General features: G+C 47.0%; 1 protein-coding gene across 8 annotated transcripts in view; it reads left to right on the forward strand.

The window, feature by feature from the left end:
• Positions 1–13,135, forward strand: part of agap1 (ArfGAP with GTPase domain, ankyrin repeat and PH domain 1) — a 245,605-nt gene that overhangs the window by 168,274 nt on the left and 64,196 nt on the right. For all 8 annotated transcript variants that reach the window (XM_071330514.1, XM_071330515.1, XM_071330516.1 and 5 more), the window contains 3 exons: positions 5,368–5,472; positions 8,337–8,508; positions 9,858–10,019. In XM_071330514.1, the coding sequence (XP_071186615.1) occupies positions 5,368–5,472; positions 8,337–8,508; positions 9,858–10,019 (439 nt within the window). The remainder of the gene's footprint in view (positions 1–5,367; positions 5,473–8,336; positions 8,509–9,857; positions 10,020–13,135) is intronic.

The raw sequence follows: 13,135 nt of genomic DNA on the forward strand, positions 1-13,135 counted from the left end.
CCCCGCTATGCTCCCCTGGGCCTGCCCTTTCCTGTCCTTGCCTCATCAACGCTGACCTTGTCATAAATGCCATGATAGATTGTGTGTGTGTGTGTGGGGGGGGGGGTCAGCTGTTTGTTCACCTGCAACCGCCCGACTGTGATGAGGTGAAAATCTGAGGCCCGCACCCGAACCTACCTGCTAATATAGGAAATGCACTGTAGGCTACAGTCCGAGACGGCAGAATTATTTTTGACAGGGGGTGCAGGATTTTCTGGGCCTGATTTAGATATGTTTCTGCTTATAATTTCTGACATTTTGGTAGGCTATTTGTTGGTCAACTTCTCTGTAATTAGATACAGGCAGCTTCTCTTCTGTCATACTGTATGTTGCCCTAGAAGACTACATAAACCCTTGCTCAGCAGAATGTCATAAATGTGTAGAAGGAATGCTTCAGTCTATTTGGCATCGGTCAAGGTTTCTCTGTCATGTGCTTCTTTCGCGGTGCAAAGATGTTTAGGGACCGTGGAGAAAATGCAATAACTCCACAACAACAAAAACAGGATTTTTTTTACAAATGTCCAAATGACATCAGTTTGACTGTTTGTCAGGAAGTAGAAAGCTGTGGAAACGACCAACATGTTTCTGATCAGATCTCAGTTCTGATTGGATGCGTGTTTTATGTGGTTGAAATACTATCAGCTTTTATGATGCTGATAAAAATGGCGCCTCTACAGACACAGCACCTGCAGACAGTATGTAACTGTGAATTTGCATTCTCTCAAGATGCTGAAAGAAATCATATTTCTCCATTTGAAATGTAGCCTAGAATTGGTGTATAATTTTACTGCAAGAAATGCCTAAAGCTGCAATATGTAACTTTTTGGGCGAGCCGACCAAATTCACATAGAAATGTTATAGATCTGTCGTTATCAATTGAAAGCAAGTCTAAGAAGTGGTAGATCTCTTCTATGTGATCTATTTCTATGCTTCCCGTTCTTAAGTTTAGTTTTTGCATCTTTTACTTTCGGTTTTGTTCACCAGCTGAAAATACAATATTTTGGGTTATGAAAAATATATTTGACAGTGGTTTCGATGGTACAATGATACACAACGACTGCTGGTTTTGTCAAATAAACTGAAATTAGGCAAACTATTTGAATTTTAGCAACCAGGAAATGGTGTCGTGATTTCTGCATATTGCACCTTTAACTCTGCAGGAGTTAATATTGAGGCTATGTGAGAGGTTATAGTGCTGCAGTCAGTGTCCAGATTTCAGTTTCTTTTTAACCCATCTGAACACTAGGCTATAGTTCCCTTGACGTGCCATAGGCCTATTTCACGTTCCCGTCTTGTGACAGTCGAATTTGAATAGCGCCTCACAATCATCACACAAAACATAACAATCACAAAAAACAAAATGTAGCCTATAGATATAAATTGCACAAGAATTATACATTTTAAGGATTTTTTAAGCTATTGTTTTATCTTTATTCACCCCACACACCTGCCCTTCATTATCACAACATTTAATGACCCTAAACCCGACTGCGGGTTATGAGTCGAACCCAGCATCAGTATTGTGTCAGCAATTCTCCCTTGCCCATGTGCGGGTGTACACCTACTTATGACAGTTTATTAAAAAAAAATATATTTAACCTTTATTTAACTAGGCAAGTCAGTTTAAGAACAAATTCTTATTTACAATGACGGCCTACCAACAGGTCTCCTGCAGGGACGGGGGCCTGTGATTAAAATAAATCTATAAATATAGGACAAAACACACATCACAACAAGAGAGACATTATTATCTGCATGGCGAAACGGCTGTAGTCTGTTGGGGGCAGATTCCATCATGGGCATTGCACCGTAGTAGCAATCTCTCTCACTTCCTCGTTCAGCCTGTCTGTTAATGCCTTCTCTTAGAGTCAGACAAACCAGGTCCATTCCCTCCCCTCTCCACTATCTCCCATTGATCAGGGCTATAGGGACATCATGATATCCTGGCCTGGCCTGTTCACACCACTGTCCTATCCAGTGATGATTAATGACCGGTGGTGTGGTTTGGCTGGCAGAGTGGACATCTCTTCAGGCCAGATGGCCAACGCGATAGAGGAGCGTTGGAACAGCGCCTTTCACAGAGGCATCACTCAAGACATGCCGTAGCCAGCCCTGAGCCCTCCTACGCACCTCTTGACAGCCCCCAAGACAGGAGTTGCCTGTTTGGGAATGACACCCTTAATTTAGGCTCCTGCTCTCCAGGGACACCCAAGAACAATGGGCCCCACCAGATCCCCCGGGGAGAGATGGTGCCTCTCAGGAGATGGTGCCTCCCCCCTATCACCCAAATGGGCCGGCTGTCAGTCCCGTCAAGGGTCCAAGGGAGGGTCTATTGTCTGGAGAAAAAGGGGGATGATGGTGATTAGGGAGTTGATTAGTGTGTTTCAATAGAAAGGAAATTAACCTGGGGAAAGTTCTCTCCTTATCAGACTGTTTGTTTACAACTGAACGGCTCCACTGGCAGGTCTGCCTTAAGAGATTGGACAATTACACCTTTGATAGTGCAGACCAATTGAGGGTGGCTATCGAAGGCAAAGAGAGGGAGGTTTTGGAATGTTGATTGTTTTCTCGATAGCCATTTTGGACCTGAGTAAAATAAAATACAAGCCTGTTTGTTGTAGTAACAGTTGTTCCGGTTCGAACGTGAACCGGTGAACTGTTATAATGAATGAATAATTGCGCCCTTGCTGCACGTTTTGAGGAAGCTTTTCCTCACTAACAGGAATGAAGGACATCATCTCCTCAGCCCCCCAGGGCGATCGACCTTTTCCTAAGCACTACCCACAATACTTCACAGTGCCTCTGTAGGAAGTGTCTCCGTAGCAACGAGGAAGACAAAGAGTATATCTGGGATGTATTTATTTCCTCCATTTATTCTTGTGCGTTGCGATCGGAAGACCTTGTGAGCTGTCAAGTCCCCCGGAGGTAAAATAGAGGCAACGTGTGTGTCACTAGTGGACCGGGGAAGTTGAATAATGAAAGATATTACCAATCCGGAGGGTCGACGTGCCGTTCAATTAGCCTTCCCCCTGCAAACTGATCGCTTGTCATCTCCACGATGGATGGCTGAAATGAATATGCACACTTCTATCACAAACAGGGCCACACGTAGAAGAAATATTGGCCACCTAGTTCACTCCCCAGTCTGTGACGCTTGGCCACCTCACTCTCGCTCTCTCTCGCTCTACACCCCACATCACTTTCAGGACTATCAGCTTGTACCTTTGGAAGTGGAGATGTGAGTTGAGATGTGAAGCCAGAACGGCCCTGATATGATTGTCTCTTAATAGTGATTCAACAGTGGTTGTCGTGACGCCAACACACTGAGAGGAGGACTGAGAATGAAACTGCATCTCTCAGCAAATACACAGTAATCAAATCCATATGATATCCTGCTCAGTTCAGCATAGACCTGACTGCCTCTCTATTGGGCCAGGAATCATTCTGTATGGAATCATTCTGTACTGCAGAGTAGAGCTGCTTATTGGTCAGCCCTCGTTGCTGTACTGTCTGTCGCTAGCTGCTCCCATTGCAGAGCCCTTTTTTCATTGACAAGTGTGTTTTCAGGCGCCCAATTATGAGATATGCAATCATTCCCAGGCGAGGTCGTTGGTTCCTCTGCTTCCTCCTTTGTCCAAGCCAAGGGACACTACGAGGCCTTAATGAAATGTGAACAACGCCAGAGACACGGAAAGCAGGACTCTGTCTATCAAAGCGCCTGGCTGTCCATCTCTCTCTCTCTCTCTCTCTCGTCCACCCCCCCCCCCCCCGTTGCGTGCTAGTTAGTCTTTATCCCCTCATTCTCCTCTGCTGCCGGACTCTATTAATATCTCCCTGTCTGTGGCTGTTAACACCGCGTTAATGTGTTACAGGTCCAGTGAAGTGACACGCGCAGCAGCCCGGCTGTAATTGCTAATCAGCGGACAGTTATATCCCTCTCTTGCCTAATGAATTTGGCTGAAATGCAGCATGGGTGGGCAGCCGCCCTGAAGGGCCAGTCAGCCGCAGCTGATGTGTGGAGGAGAGAGGAGAGAGAAGGATGTTAACAGTCTTGGGTCGGCGCTAATGTGTCCGAAGAACACTTCAGTTTTTTCCGTTCGTTGGCTCGATACTTCTTGCTCACCACTGCTGGTTATGTCTCCGTCTCTCCCTTCAGTGTGTATATAGTCTCTTTAGTTGAAGTGGTTTTCCTATCCGCTAAGGATCTTTGTTTCTCTGGTGAGGGAGTGTCACAGAAATGTAGTGGGGAGAGATCACATTTAGCATCTTTATTGTAAACGTGATTTCAGCATGGTGACTGCATTGAGTTGCAGCCCTTGACATTCTGTACGGTCTCCCTGTCTCAAGAGATTCTAGTTCCAGAAATCAGGGATACCACACGTCAATCCCATTCACCACCTATTGACAATGTGTCTTGTATTGGAAGATGAGATATGTGTTGTAAATTCAGTGATGACTACAGTAGATGCTAAAGCGGTGGTTCCCAAAACTTTTTTGCTTCATGACCCACCAATTGAGGTGTCTTTTTGAGTCATGACCCATCAAAAGTGTTATGGTGAAAACACAGACCAAATAAGAAGTAGAACATATCATCTTGGCAGCGGAGAGATAATGTTGCTGTTTCAAAGCGAATCTCTTGCAAGTCCACACATCCTGCCATGGAGCTGAGATACATTTGTGCAGATTTTAAGATCATTTCCTACAATTATACACATTTTGACATTGCTAATGCTGTGTTTATGCTCGAACATTATAACAAAATCCAGCAACAAAGTCCAGCTTTTATTTAGTTGATTTCTCAGATTATAATCTATTATTGAATAATATGATAGGTGCTGTATATTATATTTTCTACTTTCTATTTGGTTTTAGTCATTAATCGTTTTTCTGTCCTGAAAATGTATTTAAAACAACAAACAACCTAGATACATTTCGTCAAGCACAGTGGTTCCCAAACTGTGGGTCGCGATCCACAGGGGTCCAGGTGGGTCGAGGGATGACATTGTTTGTGCGTTGACAAAAATATATATACAAATAAAAAATATATATTTTTGCACTGCACAAACAATGTCATCCCGCGACTCACCTGGACCCCTGTGGATCGCGACCCACAGTTTGGGAACCACTGTGCTTGCCGATATGTATCTGTATTATAGTGTTGTTATGGTCCTCCTCACCCTGTCTCTCTCTGTGTTCTCTCCTATAGGGCATGTATCTGTATTATAGTGGTCCTCCTCACCCTGTCTCTCTCTGTGTTCTCTCCTATAGGGCATGTATCTGTATTATAGTGGTCCTCCTCACCCTGTCTCTCTCTGTGTTCTCCTATAGGGCATGCTTCTGAAGAGGAGTGGCAAGACCCTAAACAAGGAGTGGAAAAAGAAGTACGTGACGTTGTGTGATAATGGCCTGCTCACATATCACCCCAGCCTGCACGTGAGTACCACCTGTCACAACACACACACACACACACACACACACTATACATGAACACATGTATCACTTGTATTATACACACACGTCACTCATGCTTGCACAAACATGCATGCACACACACATCACACATAACATACACATGCTTTGCACACACACTCTGACGGAAGACTATACAGGCGGCGCCCGTTGATATGGTAACTCGAAGTCACTTCAGATGGTAGAATCTGGGGTTGAATGTTCTTTCTCCTGTTAGTTCCATTCTACCTGTCCAGCCCTGCTGCAACCAGACCAGCTAGTTGGACAACTTTCTCTCTGATTATTACTGCACATCATCACGATGACACTACCAACCACATAACAGTCCTGTTGTAACCTGTACCCCTCCAGTCTCAGCGTGGAACAACAGAGGTCACTGGAGTCAGCATCACTCTCATGTCTCATGTAGTGCTGTCTGTCTGTCACTCTGCCCTCTGCTCTGGCTTTATATCTAATTGTCCCATGTTACAGCAGCGGGTCTTACCGCTTGTTCCCCGCGCACTGCTAATCCATCAGCCACTGTGTTGGCCCATTAGCGGCAACGCTAAGCCCCTGTTTCCTCCTCCTCCTCCGTGTGTGTGTGTGTGTGTGTGTGTGTGTGTGTGTGTGTGTGTGTGTGTGTGAGCGTCAGCCACCCCATCCGCTCACTGGGCAGACGGTACGCTTGTTTCAGCGGAGGCACACACCCACACACAGCGAGCAACAATATTAATTAGAAAGCCCACATGGTCTGTTTGCACAGGGCTGACGTTGATGTGGAATAGCACCACTGTAATGGCCTGCTGTAATCGCCCGCCTGGCTGCTCTGTTGGCAAACACAGGACCACAATGTCCCCTCTCCTGGCCCTGATACCACTTCATATCACCACTATCCCTCCTTTCCCTCGCTCTTTCCATCGCTCCCCCAGATTGTAATCAGGCCTTATTGTTCATTAGAATCGGAATCATTTTCCTAATGCCACACTGACTGGAGTCTAGACATGCATGTAGATGGATGGATGGATGGGTGGAGGACGCAAAGTCAATTTGCTCTAATTTGATTGGGTTGGATTAGTGGCCCAGCTACTGCAGTGAAACAGCCACAGAGGCAGAATGAGTGGAAGGTAAATGTAGGGAAACTAAAGTGCTCGATAGCAACCTGAAGGAGAGACGTAAAATATGATCTAATCTATTGAAAATCTCAAAGGTGTTGAGTCCCTGGGATGAGTCCTAACTTACTATTTTCGCTACAAACACACTCGCTCGCACACTCCCACACACACTCACACACGCACTGGCACACACACACACACTTGCACACACACGTACCTACACACCTGCACCTCCAGCACCGAGCTGAGCAGGTTTTTTGTGTATCTGCAGCACAGGCATCAATTACTGTGTTTGCGGAGGGTAATAGAATCAAAGTCAATCAGCAACGCTCCTAATTGCCCGACTATGTGCAAAGAAATCACATTAATACAACTAATTAAGTGGATGCCATGTAATTGGCAAGAAAACTAGGAGTCACGTCAGTCCTCAAAGAAACATGGAGAAACTGGTCCAAATGTCAAGGAGTCATTCAGTTGTTAGTTTGTGGTGTGACTGATGTCATCTGATGACTTCATGTTTATTCACACTGTACTTGTAGGGGACCTTGGGTGACTAAATGATATTTTATGCATTGATGACTAAAATATTAGATGTTATCTTGACTGTATTCATCATCTTTCTCAAGTGTGTTGTCTTGACCGTGCCCACGCACACACAAACACCAACCGCACGTACACACACACACACAAACTCTGCTCTTCCCCCCCATGCTGTGCAACTGTGTTGTTGGGAGCCCCCGCTTCCCCTCTCTCCTCCTCCTCATCTCCTCTCACTTTCCTCTATCCTCTCCCTCTCATATCCTCTCCTTCTCTCCTCCTTCTCTCTTCCCTCTCTCCTCCCTCTTCTTCTCTCCTCTGTTTATGATGTGTGGATCAGATGGTGAAAGTTTCATGATGCACATGGAGTCTCAATTAGCTCCGTCAAGCTGTCTACAGGCTGCGCTGGGCCGGGCTCCGCTGGGCCGAGTTGGGCCAGGCTGGGCCCTTGTAGCCCCTCCAGGGACCCCAGCTCAAGGGCTCTCTGGCGACTTGTTAAGCCGTGTTGAGAGCACTTGGCTTTGAATTGGCCTTTTGTTTGCCTCCTGCAAGAGGGAGGTGGTCCCGACAGCCTCTCAGGATGCTCCTCGCCTCTCAGCCCTCACACACACACGCATAATCACACACACACATTATTAAAACGCACACACGAAGTCTTGAACGTAATCACACACTCCTCCGCTTGGTTCAGAATGGTCTTTGATTGTGTCACAGTGGGTGTGAGAGTCTGAGAGAGCTTTGTTTCTGCACATGGTCTCAGCCCTCATGTTTGAGAGGGGTGACTGACCCCTACTCAGTGTGCTCTCTGTCTGACACACACACACACACACACACACACACACACACACTGCTGCCTTAAAGAAACCATCATTTTTAATGAGGGCTACTGTCTTTTATTAGTTTAATATTGATCCTGTAAACACCAACTGTCAAGCCCACAGGAATCACAAAGCTGTTATGTTGTCTCCAGGGACAGAGTTGCCAAGCAGCTTAACCCTCCCTAATGACTCCTACATTTACATTTAGTTATGTTATCGGTAGCTAGGCCTGTAAATATTACAACTATGTAACCCACAACAATGCATCTCTGTATTCTGAGCAAACCCCCTTGTCATTAGTTATAAAAACAAATCCCTATTTATCTGAAAGCGTTTATCTGTAATCTATAAGTTTGTATTGATAGCAGACTGTCTCCTGTAGGACTACATGCAGAACGTCCATGGGAAGGAGATAGATCTGTTGAGAACCACAGTGAAGGTCCCAGGGAAGAGGCCTCCCCGAGCGGTGTCTAGCTGTGCCGCTGTCCCCAGCCCGAAGACCAACGGCCTGGCCAAGGACATGAGCAGTCTGCAGCTGGGACCTGGTGGCCCTGGTGAGAGGCGGAGAGACACACACATGCATGCTTACACATTTTCACGTACTCACACACACACATACACACCTCGTCCCACACACACACACGTCCCTTGTGGGCCTTTATGGGTCCTGCAGTATTTTGTTGTAATTTTACCTTCAACAGAAATAATCAAACAATGAACCATAAACCATACTGTTGGGGGATGAATATACACACACACACGCACACACGTACCCACCAACGCACACAGACACACCCACCAACATGCACGCACGCACGCACGCACACACCACACAGACACACACACACACACACTCACAAAGACACTCACACCAACACCCATGCACACACACAGGCGCACGGCTCCAGGAGGACCAAACTAATAGCATGAATATTCAGTGACCCATAATACATGTACTAATTACTGTCATGAATATTAATGCAATCAGAGTCCTCTCTCCACTCAGGCAGCTCCAGACATGAGCTGTAATGAGAGAAAGAGAGGTGAGGGAGGGAGGGAGACGGAGGAGAGAGAGAGACAAATGATTCACTCAGCTGTTAGGCCATGAAAGCTCCGGCAACTCAAAGGTTTGGTTTCTGCAGCGGGCTGCTGGTAGAGTGTTCCTTTATGATCACTTTGTGTGTGTGATTCCTGTACATGCGAGTGTGTGTATGTTTGCGTGTTAGTGCACATTTGCGCGCGTGTGTGTTTAGTATGTTTACAATCCACGGTCATGTCTCCAGTGGGTCAGACTGTACTGTATCAGTGTGTATTCTAGCAACAGCAGCAGCTTTAGGCTCTGGGCTGAGGTGGTGCTGTTCTCATCACACCCAGCCTTCGCTTCAACTTCACACTGAACACACACACACACACACACACCCTGCACTGGGGTAATTGACTGCGGTAAATGCGCGCTCCGCTCTGTTCGGCTCCGTTTACGGTCACATTAGCCTATTATAATGCTAATGCTTTATGTGGAGCCCCCAGCACATCCAGATACATGTATTGAGCCAGGGGCCACAGTGAGAGAGGGCCCTTACTCTATGTCCCCTGTGGTGTGGCCTATTGCAGTAGACATAGCTCAATCCATTGTGTTGTTTGCTTTGGGGTCGAGGTTCAACTTGCTTTATTAGGGGTTTCTCTTTAGTCAAAGGTGTAGCAGCAGGATTTCTTCATTCCATCTCCTTTAGTTGTGTTGCCAGTAGGCCCTTATTGTGAACTAAGGAAAACTGAGCACTTTTCTTTCTAATGTAAACGTCTTTTTAAACTTGAGTTGGTGTCAGTAAATGATGGAATATTCAACAAAAGATAAGTTTGACATCTGACTGATAGACATCCCGGTTTCTCTCTCCCTCTCCTTCAGGCTCTGTGACCAGTAGTTTGTCAGCCTCTCAGATGGCCAGTGGGATCAGCTTGGTGTCCTTTAACAGTCGTGGGGACGGCATGCACCAGAGATCCTACTCAGTCTCCTCCGCCGACCAATGGAGCGACGCCACCGTCATCGCCAACTCAGGACTCAGCACAGGTATGAGGAAACACACACACACCGTTAAGGAACCAGGTACTGGACTGAAAAGGAATCAGGCCACCCCCAGACCCAGTCTTTTCTTTCCCCCTGTCCGTGTGTCCCAGATGGGCTCTGACATGGAGCTCCGCAGTGGGGAGCCTGCCTTAGTACAGGCAGCCTGAGAGCAGAGCTCTGCAGGGGGGCCCTTCTCCTCCGCTGGGCCTTTCATTCGTCTTCCATTGATCTGCCTGCCAGGCCCCTAATGCTGTCTTAACTGTTTATCAAACTAATGGTCACTCAGAGACACACATTAGCAAGAACACATTTATCCTCACATGCACTGGGGGATCTGGTGTCTGTGTGTGTGTGTACATGCTCTGGTCTTTGACTGATGCACACACACAGCCACACACTGTCTGCCGCACGCTGAGACTGACAGCTGTCGGATCGAGGGTGTGTCGCTGTGACGATGAGTCTGAGTGACAGGTCCCCCGTGTGTTTTGGGCCCGTTGGCCCTGCGCTGCTCTCCTGAAATAACGTTTAAAGTTGTGAAACACTCTAATCACATTGGCTCCCAGGGGCCTCAATACACACACACACACACACCTCGGTCTCTCCTTTAGCCAACTGTGGGCAGCTTATGCAAGTCAGTTCAATTTCACTCAACTTTATTTGTACAGACATTTCTGTAAGGCCATTTATCAATGAACGCAAACCGTTTCTTTTTAACGGCCAAAGTAGAATGAGTGTGATTGTGTGTGTGTCTGTAGATTGGGGATATGATGGAGGTTGACATCTGTCAGTTTAACAAAGCTTCTGTTTAATCCAGCTAATTAACACCATATTCAAATCTGTATATTTTTACAATTCCCATTATATCACAGTATTCATTTATGCAGATCTAAAATAAAATGGGTGTACATTGTGTGTCTGTGTATAACTGTGTGTGTGTATTGTGTGTCTGTGTATAACTGTGTTAGTCGATGTTGGGGTCCTGGAGGCGTTGAGAGCTCTGTTCTGAGCTTGTCTGAAAGCATCACGGCCCCTCAGCCTCTCTTTATATAAATAACCTTTACCCAGCCCCTTAACGAGCCTTACCCAACGTCTTAACGAGCCTTAACGAGGTGCCCCTCCTCTCTCTCCACTGTGTCGTGACTGGGATGAGTTGTGATAGCTGGATGACTAGTTGACCAGTGGCTCCAGGGCCTGAGAAGTCATCACCTTCTGCCCCCAGAGCCCATTCCAATGAGAGCTCTCAGGGAGAAGAAAAGGAGGACGTCTCTGTAATTAGTTGTTCTGTTGTGGCCGTCGGCTTCTAAAGGACTTGCTGATATTTGCTCTCTTCTGTGGCCGTCGGCTTCTGAAGGACTCTTCTCTGTGGAAGGGGCAGTTGTGTCGGAACAATAGTCTGTTGCTTTGAGACTGTCTTCATAATAACCCTTTATCTAAACCCCACACCTTTTACACCAGGCCTTGTGTAAGTTAGTTACCTGCCTGTTTTTAATCAGATCACATTATATTCTGTCTCTCTTCTCCTATCTGCTCATCTATAATATTCATTTGCTGACATGATGATTCACAGGAAGACAAGTCCCTTCAATCTAGGCCTGTCGTTTCTCCTATTGGAGGAGGGACCTAGTGCTCCACAGACAGTAATGAGTCCTATTGGAGGAGGGACCTAGTACTCCACAGACAGTAATGAGTCCTATTGGAGGAGGGACCTAGTGCTCCACAGACAGTAATGAGTCCTATTGGAGGAGGGACCTAGTGCTCCACAGACAGTAATGAGTCCTATTGGAGGAGGGACCTAGTGCTCCACAGACAGTAATGAGTCCTATTGGAGGAGGGACCTAGTGCTCCACAGACAGTAATGAGTCCTATTGGAGGAGGGACCTAGTGCTCCACAGACAGTAATGAGTCCTATTGGAGGAGGGACCTAGTGCTCCACAGACAGTAATGCGTCCTATTGGAGGAGGGACCTAGTGCTCCACAGACAGTAATGAGTCCTATTGGAGGAGGGACCTAGTGCTCCACAGACAGTAATGAGTCCTATTGGAGGAGGGATCTAGTGCTTCACAGACAGTAATGAGTCCTATTGGAGGAGGGACCTAGTGCTCCACAGACAGTAATGAGTCCTATTGGAGGAGGGACCTAGTGCTCCACAGACAGTAATGAGTCCTATTGGAGGAGGGACCTAGTGCTCCACAGACAGTAATGAGTCCTATTGGAGGAGGGACCTAGTGCTCCACAGACAGTAATGAGTCCTACTGGAGGAGGGACCTAGTGCTCCACAGACAGTAATGAGTCCTATTGGAGGAGGGACCTAGTGCTCCACAGACAGTAATGAGTCCTATTGGAGGAGGGACCTAGCGCGCCACAGACAGTAATGAGTCCTATTGGAGGAGGGACCTAGTACTCCACAGACAGTAATGAGTCCTATTGGAGGAGGGACCTAGTACTCCACAGACAGTAATGAGTCCTATTGGAGGAGGGACCTAGTGCTCCACAGACAGTAATGAGTCCTATTGGAGGAGGGACCTAGTGCTCCACAGACAGTAATGAGTCCTATCGGAGGAGGGACCTAGTGCTCCACAGACAGTAATGAGTCCTATTGGAGGAGGGACCTAGTGCTCCACAGACAGTAATGAGTCCTATTGGAGGAGGGACCTAGTGCTCCACAGACAGTAATGCGTCCTATTGGAGGAGGGACCTAGTGCTCCACAGACAGTAATGAGTCCTATTGGAGGAGGGACCTAGTGCTCCACAGACAGTAATGAGTCCTATTGGAGGAGGGATCTAGTGCTTCACAGACAGTAATGAGTCCTATTGGAGGAGGGACCTAGTGCTCCACAGACAGTAATGAGTCCTATTGGAGGAGGGACCTAGTGCTCCACAGACAGTAATGAGTCCTATTGGAGGAGGGACCTAGTGCTCCACAGACAGTAATGAGTCCTATTGGAGGAGGGACCTAGTGCTCCACAGACAGTAATGAGTCCTACTGGAGGAGGGACCTAGTGCTCCACAGACAGTAATGAGTCCTATTGGAGGAGGGACCTAGTGCTCCACAGACAGTAATGAGTCCTATTGGAGGAGGGACCTAGCGCGCCACAGACAGTAATGAGTCCTATTGGAGG

Source organism: Salvelinus alpinus, chromosome 10, assembly GCF_045679555.1.
Source record: "Salvelinus alpinus chromosome 10, SLU_Salpinus.1, whole genome shotgun sequence".
In the NCBI taxonomy this organism is placed as follows: Eukaryota; Metazoa; Chordata; class Actinopteri; order Salmoniformes; family Salmonidae; genus Salvelinus; species Salvelinus alpinus.